This window comes from Hyperoodon ampullatus (genome assembly GCF_949752795.1).
Source record: "Hyperoodon ampullatus genome assembly, chromosome: 3".
Lineage (NCBI taxonomy): Eukaryota > Metazoa > Chordata > Mammalia > Artiodactyla > Ziphiidae > Hyperoodon > Hyperoodon ampullatus.
The window spans coordinates 84911859-84930163 of NC_136916.1; the positions used below are offsets into that span (position 1 = coordinate 84911859).

The window sequence follows — 18305 nt, forward strand, 5'->3', positions numbered from 1 at the left end:
GTTCTCAAGTGTCACCTGAGCATCCCTGGAGTCCCAAGACTCAACCGTTCAAGGGGTCCAAGAGGTCAAAACTATTTTCACAATAACAGTAAACGTTATTTCCATTCTCATTCTGTTTTAAGTGTACAGAGGCGATTTCCAGAGACAAGATATGTGATAACATCATACTTCTAATGGCTAATAGAATGTATGATTGTGTGTGCTTGTATTTTAAATTTTTCAGTTTTATTTTCCAATACAGTAAACATCAGTAGATACAACCTACTTAAACAAAAGTTCCTTGGAATTCTCAATAATTTTTAAAAGTATAAAAGGATCCTATATCTGCATCATAAAAAATAACAAACAAATAAATAAAAGGATCTTAAAGCCCAAAACTTTCAGAATTGCTGTTTTAAAAGATTGTGTCTATCAAATCGTCATTAAGGTATGATTACTTTCCCCCACTTTTAATAATCAAAGACCACACACACATACACACACACACGCACACACACACACACACAGAGTCTGCTAATCAAAACATCTGGTTGGCTTAAGCTCATCCGTGTAACACCACTAAAATGAAATAATTAAATTTGAAATACAATTGACATGTTAGCAAGTGAAGCTTTACTTTAGGTTAAGGTCAGAATTCTAATAAGCATTTTATAAAACTGGAAAAATCTTAGAATCTAATAATTAACCTCTGAGAATCCCTAAGAAGTACAGAGATTCCAAACTGAGAACTTTAGGGTATTGAAACGTACATAGAAACATCTGAGTTAAAGCTTACATTTTAAAAATATCTTTTTCTTATGCTTGTAAATATCTTTTTTTCAAAACATGGATACCAACAATAACATGTGCCTTATTTATGTCAAATCCTTCAATTAAACTTGCAAAAACAAAAGAAAAAAGAATTAGGAATATGAAGGCTGAGAGCATTTCAAATATTTTAGTGTACCTCTTTCCAGAGTGAAATTTGCACTGCAAAATTTACCTGATCTGGCTGTTTGTAAATCCTTCATTCCTACTGTTTTATTAGGAACACAATCTTTCACTCCAACTGCAGGCTGAATGGGTTTTGAAACAAGTTGATTAATAAATAATCTACATTTGATACAATCTGTAGTTAATAATTCAAGACAAAAATATAAGTTTTTACCTTCAAGTGAGGATATTTTTCAGGAGAATCTAAAAGGCAAAAAGGACATAGAATCAATTACACGTAACTATGAAAGCCAACTATATATTCATGCAGTTAGTACTGAGCAGAATCCTCATGCTTGGCCTTGGCAGTGAATACTTTAGGTTTTGGTGTTTTGTTTCTTGGGGGAAGTTAGGACTGCAACAAGACAGACATATGAATCCACTATAGATACTGAAGAAAAAATAGGAGTACAGGTTTAACAAAACATGCAGTTAAGATTTCAAAAGTAAGATTATGTTCCAAAAGCCTTTATAAAATAGAAAAATGCACATGTACCAATGTGAACATGCTGATTGATGAGGAGAAAAGTGATCTTTAATCAGAGGAACAAATCATGACCCCGAGAAGGTAAATGTGAAAGCTGATGGTAAAATGCAACAGCATATCTTGAATGCAATACAGCAGCATCATTTACACCATTATACTACAAGTATTTATCATGTTCTTCAATTTGTCCTGTAATTTAGGAAGTGCACAGTTGGGATGACAGCTCAGTTGAATGTATAATTCATTTCTCATCAGAGAAAGTGTTATGAACTGATCAGCTTGGATATACACTTTTAGAATAATAGTTCATAAAAATATTCATTTTTTTACATACCCATGTGGGCTACTGGTATGCCTACATTTCTTGGATCCTCTAGTTTAGTCATCTTAAAGTTTCTCGATCCACTCATGCAAGAAGGTATATAAGGCACATCTAAGAAATAAGGTATTATAAGTTTTCAATATCGAAGTACGATTATCAAAAAGGAAAAAGTAAATTTTACTGCCACAGAATTATTAGATATTAAAAATCTTTCATATTTCAAAATCAGTGTAGTATTTACTGAAAATAACAATTTTAACATTTAGGGAATGAACCCTATTAATTTCTTTTGTTTCCAAAATTAGTTTGGTTCAGTATATCATGCTAATGTTTAAGAGGATTTTTGTGAAACAATTATCATCAAAAAATTAGCTATCTTAGGGACTCCCCTGGTGGTCCAGTGGTGAAGACCCCATGCTTCTACTGCAGGGGGCATGGGTTCAATCCCTGGTTGGGGAAATTAAGATCCCACATGCCAAGCCAAGCGGCCAAAAAAAAAAAAAAATACAAAAAAAAAACCTATCTTTAAAAAAAAAAAAACAACCAATGCTTCCATATTCAAATTAATCTCATTTGAATAACACATACCAACACAACATATATCTTTGATGCCTGATAGTTACAAGGAGGAGCTGGGGTTTACCTCAATTCTAGCACCCACTCCTGCTTCCAGTATTCTCTGGAGCAGCAATGACCTAACCTTGTTTCAGTGTAAATACACTGAAGTCATCTAACGAGAGTTCTCTCAAGTTTCCTCATCACCTCCACAATCACCTCCCTAACACACTACTTTCCCCCCTCTTTCCTTTCACTATATTCTTTCCTCTTCAAAGGTAGTCTCTGGATCTGTGGTCTTAATTCTTCCCCTTTGACATTCTTTTTATGGATCATCCCCACCACTTCTTTTTTCCTCTTTGCTTAGCAGTGGCACCTTACATCTATAAGTTCTACTTCAACGCTTTGCTACCCTCTTAAATATGGAATATTTAAATATGAAATATGGAAGCATTGGTATAAAAAATGATATAAACACACTCAGAAAGAAAAACAAAATAATGCTTTTCCTTGACCCTGTTCTGTCTTGAACTATCCAGTGGCTCTTCTTCCAGAGTTCTCTCAATGCAAGCCTACACCCTTGCTACTCTGAGAGCTTGTCAGAAATGCACAATCCCAGACCTGCTGCTCAGCATGTGCACTTTTCACAAGGTCCCCAGGGGACTAATTAAAATTTGAGAAACTCTGATCTATGAGTCTGCTTCTACATTCCCACAGTAAGAGTGGGAAAGCTTTGCTGTTCGTCTCTGACAAGTTTCGGTGCTGGAAGCTCACTTCAAATTTGTCTCACGTTTCAAATACTCTGCTCTTCCCTTTTCTAAAGACCTATTTTACTTTGCCCCCGTCCTCCACAGACCCCTGCTTCCTTTTCCTTCATTTACTCCCTGTAACCTCTGCCTCTTTCATTCTTTAGTCCTTCTTTCCTCTTCCTCATTTCCCGACTTTCCTTAGGTTGTAGAGTACCTTGAAACGGAACTAATAATTTAGCTCCTTAAAGGGGACTCTCACTTTAATCTGTGGCTGACACCAGATAAGATACACAGCTTCCCTCCTTTTCTCGTCTTTTTCCTCACTATGCATTTGACAGGTGATTTTCTTTTTTTTTTTTTTTACATCAACAGTGTTATGTTTTTTAATAGTTTTCAGAATATAAGCTGCATAGCTTTTTAGAATAAAAAATGATATAACTTCAGGTACATGCTTTAGGACACTTGGTTAAACAACAAGCAAACTGTGTCTTTGAGGACCACCTCAAAAGGGTGGCACACTTCACAGTGAAACTTGGTAACAGACATGGAGATGGATGATTATATCATGGCATGTTGTCTACAAAAGAACATCTGGACACTCAGAGCTTAAATAGAACACAGCACACAGTTAAGTATTCAAGCACTGCTTTTTGGCCAAATAAAAACTGCCTAAAAACTGCTGATGGATTTTTGACAAGAAAAAAAGATGTAGCTGCTTAGTTCTTCTGATACAGCGCTTCTTTTCCAGAATGAGACAGGCTCAGTTCAACTTGAAATCAGTGTGAGGAATGATTCTTCCTCTTAACCGACAGGTGATTTTCTTTGGCTATTAGAATATATCAGAATTCCCATTTTAAATCAACATGCTGTCAAATGACTTTTTCATAAAAATATAGTTCTTACCTTCTACTTGTCCATTTAATATATTTTTTCCTCTTTGACCTGCAGCTCCAGATAAATGATCAACATACTTCTCTGGAAGACTCTCAGAGATACTCTGTTAAAATTGATATTAATAATGAGTTGCATAAAGCTTTCCTAATCCCCTTCTAATAGCGGAAAATACCCTACTTTTTAAAAATTTCCTACTTTACAAGCAATTAGATTTAAAAATAAGAGAAGCATGCATTGAAAACCCAAACATTTAAATAGAAAACTTCATATACACTCTCTAGATCAAGTCTATCATTTATCCTCATTTGGCTACTGACTCTGTAAACTGAGCATGGAAAGCCAGAGGAATTATTTTCACAGACAAAAAATGTGCCTGACTTACAGGCACATTTCAGCAAAGAATTAACTTCAAAACACCTAACTCTACTTTACATTCCTTGTCAAAAGAAGAGAGTATTTTTTAAAAATATGTGTTTAAATAAATGCTTTAATAAGTACACTTGCTATAAATTTAAAATATTTCTAAAGACAGAAATTTTTTAGTATTAAATTAATATACTTGGCATGAAAAGAAACCATGAAGTATGTCATGTTGAGCATAAACAGAACACTGTAGAAGCTGCTTCATTTAGGTAAACAAGGGCTTATAAGAATCTGTTATTTGATAAAATTTTTATTGATAGGAAAAATAGTTGAATAAAATAGCGAAGTAGTAAGAAAAACTTTTATGTTTAAATAATAGCAGAAAATTTAAATATAGTTATGCAACTCTTCAAAAAAGTACAACAAGCTTTAATAAGGGAAGAATAAGAACTTTTATTTATTAATCATCTAAATGTGCCAAGCTTTTCTTATGCACATTTTATTTTCTACATACAACAACAATGATAAAAGTGATTGTAAGGACAGTTACCCCACTTCCTGTTTCCTGGTCATTCCAAGATGCGAGAGTGTAATGACGAACAGATGGGATCCACTGTTCTCTCTGTCCAGAATGTCCCTCCCCTGGACCCTCACGTGACTGGCTCCTTCCCATCCTCCTCTTGGTAGCTTTTCTCACATGCAGATCTTTTCTGACTACCTAAATTCCACTCCCATTCCCATCCCCATCCTAACTACAAACTCTCTCAATGTTGTCTAACTTAATATTCTCCATTTTCTTTGCCTCTCACTGTTGTGGCCTCTCCCGTTGAGGAGCACAGGCTCCGGACGCGCAGGCTCAGCGGCCATGGCTCACGAGCCCAGCCGCTCTGCGGTACGTGGGATCTTCCCAGGACAGGGGAACGAACCTGTATCCCCTGCATCGGCAGGTGGACTCTCAACCACTGCACCACCAGGGAAGCTCTTTCCATTTTCTTTACATGAAGGACTTAATAGTGACGTATAAAGGATTCCTGTTTGGTTTTATGTTCCCACCACTATAGCCTAACCCCTCAATTGGTACAGTCAGTGTCTAACTGCCAAGTACATAGTTGGTATTCAATAACAGGAATTTATTTAAGATCAAAACATTTAAAATGTCGAGAGGACCTCAAGTACCAAAGCACTTGATACCTATAGGAGATCTCCGATAACAGTGTATAGAAACTTAACATACCCCAAGCTAGAAATCCACATGCCCGTTCTAATTTTCCTATTCTTAACACTACTGTCATTTTATTGTCCTTCAGGTTTTAAAAAAGTGCCCCAGCATTTAGTGAGTCACTAATTGCCACTGTGATCATTTTTTTATTAGTTTCTGCTTTATAACAAAGTGAATCAGTCATACATATACATCTGTTCCCACATCCCTTCCCTCATTCATCTCCCTCCCTCCCACCCTCCCCATCCCACCCCTCCAGGCAGTCACAAAGCACCGAGCTGATCTCCCTGTGCTCTGCGGCTGCTTCCCACTATCTATCTACCTTACGTTTGGTAGTGTATATATGTCCATGCACTGTGATCATTTTTGTCTTACATTTCTATAGCACCCTTTACAGTTTACAAGGTGTGTTCACAGCTGTTACCACATCTGTTCCCTACACCTACCTGAGAAGTGGGTACCAGTACCACTTTTACGAAGGACGTCACTGACGCTCAACCAGGGTAGACAAGTTTTTCCGAGATCCCACAGGTAGTGACAGAACCAGGATGCTACCATGTCTTTTGACTTTAAACACAGTGCTGTATCACTGCAGCAGCTGCCTATATCTAACAGATCAGGCCCTTCTTATCTCTTTCCATAGCTGTCACCTTACAACAGGTCATCATTACTTTATATTTATGTTACTTCAAGTATGGCTGCCATAAAAGTACTCAACGCACACTAGTTTATCCAAAATGGTGTGTACTTATTAAAACATCGCTAAACCAAACTGTTGTTATTATAACGCCACATACTTATTATTCCCCATTCTTTTGCTTCCCTTGAAACGTTCCTTGCAGATCTATTTGAAAATCCAAATGTAATAATACTTTCAAGTCTCAGGCACTATCTTTTTCAGGTCTAAGTGGTAAAAAACTACATTTCAACCTGTTTCTCTCTGAACCTCACTAGGAGTTTTACACATCCATATGTACCAAAGAAACATACATTTGCTTGGGAGACTGGGACTGACAGATACACCCTACTATATATAAAATAGATCAATAATAAGGACCTACTGTATAGCACAGAGAACTCTACTGAATACTCTGTAATGGCCTATATGGGGAAGGAATCGAAAAAAGAGTGGATATATGTATAACTGATTCACTTTGCTGTATATCTGAAAGTAACACAACATTGTAAATCAACTATACTCCAACAAAAATTTTTTAAAAAAAGAAAAGAAAAAAGAAACATACATTTGGCCATAGGCTGACCTGGAATAATGCTTCAGTTTTTAGATAAATTTAACTTCAGAACCCAAACTGATTCCTTATGACTTCTAAGCCTTGGTTTTTGCTCTGTGCTACACTGGTTTCATTAGGTGAATCTTGCAAATTAACAAAAGTGCACTATGTGGTAGTTATTATACTTAGCACACAATTATTTAATTAATTACAGGTTAAAAATGTAAGGAAAAATTTTGATGGGCAAATGCAAAGGTGAGAAAGTAAAGTCAAAGCACCCCCCCCTTTTATGTTTTAACATCACTCAGTGCTTATATTTTAAAATAAAAAAAAAATAATAATAGAAGACAGTACCTCAGAATCCCAAGGTGATTCTATACCTTCCTCTTCTCCTAATCCTAATGCTGAAATCATATCTGTAAAATGCAGCCACAGATACATTAATGAGAACATTTACTACTATGAATTTTAAATACATATATGTCTATCTCCATCCACAAATATTTAAATAAAATAAAGTAGCAGAAAAGAATTTCAGAGGGTTGAGGCATTTTCAGGAAGAAAAAATTGGTAGTAGTTGGGATACTTCCGAAGAAACGGAGCAAAAGAAATATACTTTAAAAGAAATGGAAAAAAAAAAAAGGGTTTCACTGGTGGTGCAGTGGTTGAGGGTCCGCCTGCCGATGCAGGGGATACGGATTCGTGCCCTGGTACGGGAAGATCCCACATGCCGCAGAGCGGCTGGGCCCGTGAGCCGTGGCCGCTGGGCCTGCGCGTCCGGAGCCTGTGCTCCACAACGGGAGAGGCCACAGCAGTGAGAGGCCCGCGTACCGCAAAAAAAAAAAAAAAAAAAGGAAAGAAATGGACAATATATCTGGATCTACATACTTTAGATGTTTTTAGACTAGCCTTTAAGCATAGAAAAAAATTCATAAATATTCACTAAATTACCACTCCTATTATTTTTCTGAGCTCCATCAAAAGAAGTCAAATTGGGCTTCCCTAGTGGCGCAGTGGTTGAGAGTCTGCCTGCCGATGCAGGGGACACGGGTTCGTGCCCCGGTCCGGGAAGATCCCACATGCCGCAGAGCTGCTGGGCCCGTGAGCCGTGGCCGCTGAGCCTGCGCGTCCGGAGCCTGTGCTCCGCAACGGGAGAGGCCATAACAGTGAGAGGCCTGCGTACCGAAAAAAAAAAAAAAATGAAGTCAAATTGTTATGATCTGTTTGCTCCTGTGGAGCACGTTCAATATCAGTATCATTTTCTTTTTCCTCAGTTTCTGGATTTGTTGCTCCTTCTTATAAAAACATAACAAAACAAACACCTCATTCCAGAAAACATCATATTCATTCATTTGGTCATTCAATCAATCAGTAAGACCACAAACATTTACTGGATCTGTCAAATCATAGGCACTATCCTGGGAGAAAAGCTGGAAATATAAATAGAAGACCGATTCTGCTCTGTATTCCAGGAGAAGTAGAGCTACATGAAAACAAGTAAGAACAGCAAAGTATCATTCAAAATCTCTACAGCTGATGTGACCAGAGTACAGGAAGGGCACACGGGAAAGAGGAGTCAGCTGTATCTGGGTAGCTCAGGAAATGCTGCAAAGACAGGTCTGTGTCTTAAAAGACACACACAGTGTAGAGCGGGGATGTGAAGGGGATTCTAGAAAAGGCAGCCTGAGCAAAAGGACGAGGCGTGAAACAACATAACAAGTCACGTGGAAAACTAGAACACAGTTACCGGGAATGGTATGGAGAGACAAAACTGGAGGATCAGAGCCAAACCAAAAAAAGCAAGTGTCCTCCTAGAACATGAACTTTCTCCTTCATGTGATGGGGATCCACTACATAAGTAGAGGTGTTACATCTTCATAAATGTATTTTAGAAAGGTCACTCTGGCAGCAACGTAAAGATGAACATCAGGGGAGCAAAACTAGAAAAGAGCATTTCAAAATTATAAGTGAGAAAGTAATAGGAAATGAAAAATGGTAAGCAGGTAGAAAATACTGAACTTGATGAGCAACAGGATATGGTGATTTCAGGGAGGGATGGAATCCAAGATTTTTCCTGCTTTGGTATTTCAGTGATGTTATCTACTAGGATGGGGAAGACAGATGACAGAGTAGCTTACAAAGAGTCAGGAAAGAGGAAAGCATCAGGACAATGTCTTCAGTTTGGGGCATAACAAATTTGAGGCACCCAGGGGACTTAGAAGAAAGATTTGGATAAATGCATTTGGATTAGTAATAGATAAACTTATTCAGGAAAAGCATATGATGTTAAGATAGATATCTCTAAAATATACTAACCTGGTATAATTAAATGATGCAAACCTATGCAGAATTCTGAACTTTTGAAAATATAAACAAGACTGGGGAAGAAAACTATGAGATTCAATTATTCGATTATATATTGCAACATTTGTTTAAGGATATAAAATATACTCTTTCACGAATATGTGCAAATATTCATTTCCTGGATATTATAGCAATAAGCATTTTTAAGTTTAATGAAAAGATTTAATTGTAAAACACCAACTCAAGAGACTACAAGAACACTCCGTTTCAAAAATTAATCTGAAAAGACAAGTTTTAAATTGTAGAAGAGAATGTTTATGTGATTATGGAATTATAAGGCATTTTTAAGTACTACTATGATGTACGAAAGAAATATAAAACCCTATTTTGAGTGTTGCTGTAGATCAAAAAATTGTTTCTTAAAGTCATATAAGACATTCTGGAAGTGTAGGAGCAAATAATTTGAATTGGTAAACTTGAAAATGTTTTTCAAAAATTAGTCGGGGACTCAAGCTTTTTGTGTCAGGTCATCTCTTCCTAACTAGAAAAATTATTATGAAGGTATGTAACCACAGATGACTTGGTGATTTATTATTAACACTTTTATTGAAGTGCACTGGCATTTTAAGAAAACAATTAGAGATGCCTTATCATTTTGGGCATTAAAAAGATCAATCCCTTTTCTTTGCTGTTAGTAAGATTAACGATAAACAGTTTTGCATAGAACATTTCTACATGTGTGCTGTTTTAATTTTCAATGAAAAGGTCCTTTTTTTTTATAATAGTTTTAAGCCCAACGAAGGAGTTATCATCATAGGAGCCACAAACTTCCCTGAGGCATTAGATAAGTATTCAAATTTTTGTGATATATTCTAGAATAGTGATGAACTTTAAAAATATTGTGCTAAGTGAAGGAAACCCATCACAAAACATCACATATTATATGATTGCTTTTGTATGAAATGTCTAGAATAAGCAGATCCATAGCAACAGAAAGGAATTTAGTGGTTGCCAGAGGTTAGGGAAAATGGGGAATAACTGCCAGTAGATTTGGGGTTTCTTTCAGCTGGAGAAGAGAGGGAGGGGGTAAAAATTCTCTAAAATTAGATTGTGGTGATGGTTGGGCAACTCTGAATATATTAAAAACCACTGGGTTACACTACCAAACGTAAAATAGATAGCTAGTGGGAAGCAGCAGCAGAGCACAGGGAGATCAGCTCGGTGCTTTGTGACCACCTAGAGGGGTGGGATAGGGAGGGTGGCAGGGAGGGAGATGCAAGAGGGAGGGGATATGGGGATATATGTATATGTATAACTGATTCACTTTGTTATACAGCAGAAAATAACACAACATTGTAAAGCAAATTATACTCCAATAATGATGTTAAAAAAAAAAACAACACTGGGTTTTCGACTTCAAATTCTATGATATGAAAATTGTATCTCAGTAAAGCTGCTAAAAGAATCTTCTCACAACTTAAACATCACAAAGCTTTTGGGTGGGGGGTAGAGAGGATTTTTAGAATAAAATTTACTATAGTTTAAAATTTTTATTGGTTTTATTATATAGAAATTATTCATACTTTCATTTGATCTAATAGTTGGTTCTTGCCTAAGACTCTAGTTTAACATTTTGTACTTAATAGCAGTAAGATGGATGTGCAGCTCTCATAATAGATTGCTGTAGAATTATTTGTTCCTTGACTGGCTGACTTGCATGTCTTTGTCTCTGAAGGGTTGTATGCTATCTAGATGCACACATTTATCTATATGAACCTTTGTTCTGCCTTCTGGTTATTGAAACTGTTCTTTGAGCCACGTTTTATAAGGAACTAATCTGAATATTTATGTTCAAAATAAATATTGGTTGCCATTGTCTTTCCATCTTCTCTTTAGGATGTCAGTCCTGTTTAACTTGACCTTCAGCACAGTCAGCTTATTAATTTATATTTTCTTTTTGTATTCTCCCTTTAGTGCCTTAATACGTCCTGGTTGTTTTGACATGCAGGTTACAGTTCCCAGGCCAGATGTAAAAGGTCGAACAGAAATCTTGAAGTGGTATCTCAATAAAATAAAGTTTGATCAGTGTAAGTCTTAATTCGACGATACAGACATTATCTCCATAAAATGGTAATATATCAATCCACCCTGTTTGTGGTCCTTACTCAGGATGTCTTAAAAGACAAATTCCTTTAAATGTCTATTTTTCTCTCCTCTTGTTTGTCCATAAAGTCCATTTCTCAATGAACGTGTGTCCAGAGATTATGTCATTTTGAATCCCGATTCTAAAGAAAGTTTTCTTTTGAGTACTTAGATAATACTTGATGAAATCTATGTATTAATGTTTCTTTAGATGAATGTAAAATATAAAATAATATAAAAAGCACCTGTATATTATGAGCATAGTACCTCATGATATAGTCACTTTGGGGCCAAAAGAGGGGAAGCAGACTATAAAACAAAACACATGGAAATATTATGGAACTACCTGAGTAATAAAAGCAGCTATTAAAGCTGCAGTATTTTCAAAGATATCTGAATCAATTCTTAAAACCAAATATGTTTCCGATAATAAGGGGGGCTTTTATGTCCAAAGTTATTTCAAGATGAAATTCTGAAAACAAAATGTCTATGAATGTGCTTTTTCAGTTTGTGGTTAGGCCATAATTAAAGGTTTGTAAATCGTTATCTGGCAACTCTACCTTTCTCTGTTTATCACAAAGTTATTTAAATATAAGAACTTTTGTGATTTGTCCCAATGACAATTTTAATGGTGTGTTTACTAGCAGTTTTGGCTTTTCCCCTTAGAATTTAGTGAAGTAAGCTTTTGTAAAATTACAGCTCATGATGGCTATCTTCTTTTTTCATTTGCAATGTGAGTTCTTTATGAAGAGCTTTTTATTAGCTCTTCTGAAATTTTAATATTGTGTCCTGTCTGCATATAGCTGTTGATCCAGAAATCATAGCTCGAGGTACTGTTGGCTTTTCTGGAGCAGAGTTGGAGAATCTTGTGAACCAAGCTGCTTTAAAGGCAGCTGTTGATGGAAAAGAAGTGGTAACCATGAAGGAACTAGAGTTTTCCAAAGATAAAATCCTAATGGGTAGGTTTTCTTTTTTTTTTTTCCCTATCTTATACTGTTCATTATGTTAGAGAAAAAATTCTTTTTTTTTTAAATTGCCACTTGATAATTTTTGGTTTGGTGGTAATTCACTCTTTTTAAAAAACATTTTATTTATTTATTTATTGGCTGCATTGGGTCTTCGTTGCTGCATGCGGGCTTTCTCTAGTTGCGGCGAGCGGGGGCTACTCTTCATTGCGGTGCATGGGCTTCTCATTGTGGTGGCTTCTCTTCTTGTGGAACATGGGCTCTAGGTGCGTGGGCTTCAGTAGTTGTGGCTTATGGGCTCTAGAACTCAGGATCAGTAGCTGTGGCACATGGGCTTAGTTGCTCCGTGGCATGTGGAGTCTTCTTGGACCAGAGCTCGAACCCGTGTCCCCTGCATTGGCAGGCGGATTCTTAACCACTGCGCCACCGGGGAAGTCCAAGAAAAAAATCTTAATTTTGAGAGAAAGTTTATAAAAAAGAAAGGTATAGAAACATGCAAATATATACTCTAACAGAGCAACACAGTTTGGCCTGTTACAGAACAAATACATTATAACTTATATTACACTCTTTGGGGGGCATGAGTGTCCATGTCTTTCCTCTTGTCTGATATTGCTGATAAAAGAATAGTTAATCTTACTGTTTTTCAGAATTTAATTTTTATTTTAAATCTTGAATTGCCTTCAAAACAGGTTAGTTATGATATTCCTGTTAAATTAGAAGTTTATTTTCTAGAAATAGAATAAAGCTTTTCCTTTTGATATAAGGATTAAGATGATAGTTTTTACAGTTTGGTTTTCAGTTGACAAATTATGGTTTACATGGGTTGTAGAGTGGAATCTACTCATTTTTTAAACTTTCAAACTTTTAAAATATTTATTAATGATATTAAATCATATGACTCTAAGAATGACTTTGAGGCAAAGGAGCTTCATTCATTTAAATATACCTTCTTAATGGAGTATTTTACTTAAGTAAATTTTTATTCTTAGGGCCTGAGCGTAGAAGTGTGGAAATTGATAACAAAAACAAAACAATCACAGCGTATCATGAATCTGGTCACGCTATTATTGCATATTACACTAAAGATGCTATGCCTATCAACAAAGCTACAATCATGCCACGAGGGCCAACACTTGGACATGTATCTTTAGTTTTTCTTTTCTTTCAAATAGTGCTCCCCAGGAGCTTATGTAGGAAATTGCTGATGAAAACATTTCAAAAGAAAATTCAGCTACTTCCTAGGTGTGTTCATGCTTTCTTCTTTAACTTCCTCAACTGTCTTGAAATCAGACATACTTGTGAAATTTACCTGCTAATAAAGGATATCCTTAATATTTCAGATAATATATTTACATTATGAAATGTAATTCAGGAATGACAGCAAAATATAATTCTTAAATATGTAGTTGCCCTTTTCCCCTCGAAAGAAATTATGTATCATAGTGACTCGTTCAGTAGTTTTTCTAAGTTTTTTCTCATTGAGTACAAGTTTCATTTTCATATCTTTCTAATTATAGACGTTTATTTTTATTTATTTATGTTTTAAATTTTATTTTTGGCTGCGTTGGTTCTTCTTTGCTGCACGCGGGCTTTCTCTAGTGGAAGTGAGAGGGGGCTGCTCTTCATTGCGGTGCATGGGCTTCTCATTGCGGTGGCTTCTCTTGTTGCAGAGCACAGGCTCTAGGCGTTCGGGCTTCAGTAGTTGTGGTACATGGGCTCAGTGGTTGTGGCTTGCAGGCTCTAGAGCACGGGCCCAGTAGTTGTGGCGCACAGGCTGAGTTGCTCCGCGGCATGTGGGATCTTCCCAGACCAGGGCTCGAACCGTGTCCCCTGCATTGGCAGGCAGATTCTTAACCACTGCACCACCAGGGACGTTCCTATAGACGTTTTAAACATTTTTGTGCAACGAGGGACAGACAGTTGTATTGCAGCATTAACTACTTACTATTTATAAACTGCACTTTTGCTTTCCTCGTTTTATACATAGCTGGTTTGGTCATCAATCACCATGACCATCTCTATTAAATGCCGCTGAGCTTTCAGCATCATGGTATTAAGTAAGGTCACGAGAGACAAATGATAATTCAGGTTATTAATGTTAGTGTTTCAAAACTGTGTCTGAATGTTTTCTTTGTTTTTCAATTGTCTAGGTGTACCTGTTGCCTGAAAATGATCGACGGAACGAAACTAGAGCTCAGCTTCTTGCTCAGATGGACGTCAGTATGGGAGGAAGAGTGGCAGAGGAACTTATATTTGGAGCTGATCATATTACAACCGGTTGGCTGTAAAGAATAGCTTTGGTTCAAATTGTGTTTGTTGGTTTAAAGATTTTTTTTAACTTGAGTTTTATGTATATTTCAAAATTTTAGGTGCTTCCAGTGATTTTGATAATGCAACCCAAATAGCAAAGCAGATGGTCACCAAATTTGGAATGAGTGAAAAGGTAATAGCTAATTTTAATCCTTCCTCATGTATCAAATATTGATGTGCCAAGTGTCTCTTTGTGAGAGAGGATTCTCATTATAAATTGATAGATTTTCCCCTGTCTCATTCCAAATGGATTTAACAAAGCTGACTCTAAACTAAATGTCATTTTCTGAGAAATGTAACATACTCTTTCCATTCCAGCTGCTCAAACAGTAAGAGTTATTACTTCATGAATTAACCAAATGATGATATAAATTCTTTAGCATTTTTATTCATATGAGATCGAAGACCTTCTTGTTGAGCTTGCTTACTTTGCCCTTTCCACATACTTCACGTTCCTACGTTATCACTGTGGCTCCATAAAGCAATTCCAGTACTCTGTGAATTGTGGATTTCTGGACTAGAATAGCTGCTAAGGTTTTCTAAGAAGGTACTCAGAACGATACTTAGGATTTAAAATTTTCCCTCTTGCTCACACTTTTTAGTATTATACTTTCAGAAGAATAATGAAGTTTTTTTGCCCTCAAGGGCATTTTTATATTGTATTTTTTCCTTGCCCCCATGATATTTATTTTCTTATGTATAGGATAGTACTTCCTCTGTTACATACATTGGTGTTGGAGGTTTTTCTGTTGGATTTCTTTCTTTTCATTGATTTTAGCTTGGAGTTATGACCTACAGTGATACAGGGAAACTGAGTCCAGAAACTCAATCTGCTATTGAACAGGAAACCAGAATCCTTCTGAGGGTAATGATCTTTTTTTAAATGTTTATTTATCTATTTAGTCAAAATGTGCCTAAATATTTGGGTGCTTGCAAAAAAACTAAAGTTCCTCTGTTTTATAAAGTTAATAGGTGCACCATTGCTGCCATGATTAACTATGTCATAGACTGGATCTTTGACATAGACTGGAACCCCTGATCATAGACTGGATCTTTATTTTATTCTGGCCATAGGCTAAGAACAATTTATATATATATATATATATGTATATATATATACATATATGTGTATATATATATATTTTTTTTAAATAAATTTATTTATTTTATTTTTGGCTGCATTGGGTCTTTGTTGCTGCATGTGGGCTTTCTCTGGTTGCAGCGAGCAGGGGCTGCTCTTCGTTGCGGTGGCTTCTCTTGTTGTTGAGCATGGGTTCTAGGGCACGGGCTTCAGTGGCTGTAGTGCGGGGCTTCAGTGGTTGTGGCGTGCGGGCTTAGTTGCTTCGCAGCTTGTGGGATCTTCCAGGACCAGGGATTGAACCCGTGTCCCCTGCATTGGCAGGCGGATTCTTAACCACTGTGCCACTAGGGAAGCCCAGAACAATTTACATTGTGATTTAAATATTCAGTTCTTCTTTAGCTGATATATTTCTAATATTTTATGTATTTTCTTTAATTTGATTATTTTACTTGGACATGGTTATATTCAAAATGTCTAGTAATTGTATTGTGTTTATATGACCTGTGCTTCTTGGTGTTGGTAAATTCACTTTTACATTTTCCACCCAATTTTATAAGGACAAAAATATAATTCGCTAGTAAAATATTGGCAGAAACATTGTACAGGCAAATATGACACTGCCAAAAATGAACTGTTATTACTGCCATTATTCATAAGCTGATAAACTTAATTTAGACTCACCTTTGGAAAGAGAGTTGAAGGATTTAAATGAAAAGTTCAAGGTGGGTTGCAAAAAAAGTCAAATGTATGGAAGTCAGGGATCACCTCTAATGATACTGTATTACAGTATTGAGAGGTGAGTGTGTTACCGAGTAAAAGAATGGAAATTATATCTTTTCTGGCCATTCTAGATTGAGTAAATTGGTGAAATCTCAAGAGGCAAAAGGAGCAAACTCCCTTTCCTTTTAGCACGTATACTGAAAAGAGAAATAGATTTCTGTGTTCACAGACCTTATTTAGAAAGCAGATGAGTACAGTGTATACTTTTATTTCTTAAGTAGCTTTTTGTTTAAGTAGTCCTCAGTTATCTCTATGACAGACTTTGACGTTAAAAATGTAACATTTGAAAGTATGAAAGAGTTATCTTTAGGGAACCAAGCTTTTAAATGCGTTTATCTTTCATAACTAGAAGTCAATAGATTTTATAGTTTTTTTAGGGTGCATAAAGGCTTTTTATCTCATTTAGGGTTTTTGCTTCTCCTAAGGTTTCTGCCTCTTACATATCTGCTTTGTATTTCAGGATTCGTATGAGCAAGCAAAACATATCTTGAAGACTCATGCAAAAGAGCACAAGAATCTAGCAGAAGCTTTACTGACCTATGAGACTTTGGATGTCAAAGAGATTCATATTGTTCTTGAGGGGAAGAAATTGCATGTGAGATGATAGCTCTTGATGCATTGTTGGTTTTATTGCAAGACCATAAGTAGCACTGCAGTAGTCGTATTTTGCAACACTTTTCTCCCATTCTTGGTATCACTCAAGGGTGTGAAACACTTTGTCAGTCTTTTGTCACATTTATCTAATTTTGATTATTCTCATGATGGACATCTACTGCAAACAGCAATTTATTAAAGAAAATAAAGAACTATCAGGATTGAAAACAGCTTGTTTGAGAAATGTCAATCAGTTATTAAGTTGAAAATAAGTAATGATTTTATGGTTGGTTACAGTGCTAGATGTGAATAGAAATTGTGCCTTTAGCTCTTGGGAAGTATTTTTACTTAGGAAAATAAAATTCTTGAAGGATTGTCTTTATTTCTAGATAGTACCACTTATCTTTGATAAAGAAATGATGCTATTTGGCTATTGGTAAATCATATTTCTACATACATCAGTGGAAACTTCATTAAGATGCACTTAATTATGATCTAGATTGACCATATATAAAGTGTTTTTTAAAAAAATCTAAGAGTAGAGAATTGTGAACCTACAGATACAATCGGAATTTAAATGATTATTATAAGCTTTTTAAAATGCAGCTTGCATTTTCAAGGTCTTTTTTTTTTAACATTACTGTCACTCTGAAAATGAAGTTTATTTCTGAGCAGCAGTATTTTGTTAAATAAACAAGTAACACACCTCAAATTATGAATAACTATGTAATTATGCTTTGCGTTAAAACCAAAATAAAACCAAAAACCCAGTCCCATTCAGAGTGAACTTTTGAATTATGCTGTGTTAGAAATGGAAAGTTGTGTTTATTTTTCAGTCAGATTTTGTGAATATGAATGTGTTGTTACAGAATTTACAGATGACTTTATTTAACTCAGTAGAAAAATTATTTTAGAGCACATTGTAGTGGTTTTACAACCATACTATATTCTTGAAGTGATTTTATTAAAATTACCTACAGTTTTCTAGTAACTTGTAAGCTGTATATGGTCTTCGTTTAGGTTGGTAGAGGGAGCTTGCTACATGATATTCTTGCCCTTTATTTGGGTAATTTAAAATTTTGATGTACTTTCAAACTTAGAGAAACATTACCAGAATAATACCAGGAATTCTCATATACCCTTGATTCAGATATACCAGTTATTTTCATTTGCCCGTTTTTTATTGCCCCTGCTTCCTTTCTCCCTTCCTCCTCTCTTCCCTCCCCTTCTCTCTGTGTTTATATACATATGAGTATACATGTCTTTGCGTGGACACGTTTTCATTTGTCTTGGTAGACTTCTAGAAATTGCTGTGTGATGTGGTGAGTTTCTG

At 35.9% G+C, this 18305-nt stretch overlaps 2 protein-coding genes across 2 annotated transcripts in view; one reads left to right on the forward strand and one right to left on the reverse strand.

The window, feature by feature from the left end:
* The window catches only part of LOC307050997 (ankyrin repeat domain-containing protein 26-like), a gene marked incomplete at its 5' end in the record, with an annotated part of 144022 nt that overhangs the window by 58832 nt on the left and 66885 nt on the right, over positions 1-18305 (reverse strand). The window contains 7 exon segments of the mRNA XM_079701311.1: positions 983-1055; positions 1148-1176; positions 1794-1892; positions 3989-4082; positions 7148-7209; positions 7745-7795; positions 8005-8085. Of these exon segments, the coding sequence (XP_079557437.1) occupies positions 983-1055; positions 1148-1176; positions 1794-1892; positions 3989-4082; positions 7148-7209; positions 7745-7795; positions 8005-8085 (489 nt within the window).
* LOC307050829 (ATP-dependent zinc metalloprotease YME1L1-like) lies at positions 8281-16982 on the forward strand (the record flags this gene model as incomplete). Its single annotated transcript, XM_079701076.1, has 10 exons — positions 8281-8410; positions 8686-8788; positions 9883-9945; positions 11072-11184; positions 12043-12198; positions 13197-13348; positions 14358-14484; positions 14577-14650; positions 15296-15382; positions 16839-16982. 10 exons carry the CDS (start codon positions 8281-8283, stop codon positions 16980-16982), a joined length of 1149 nt encoding a protein of 382 aa, XP_079557202.1.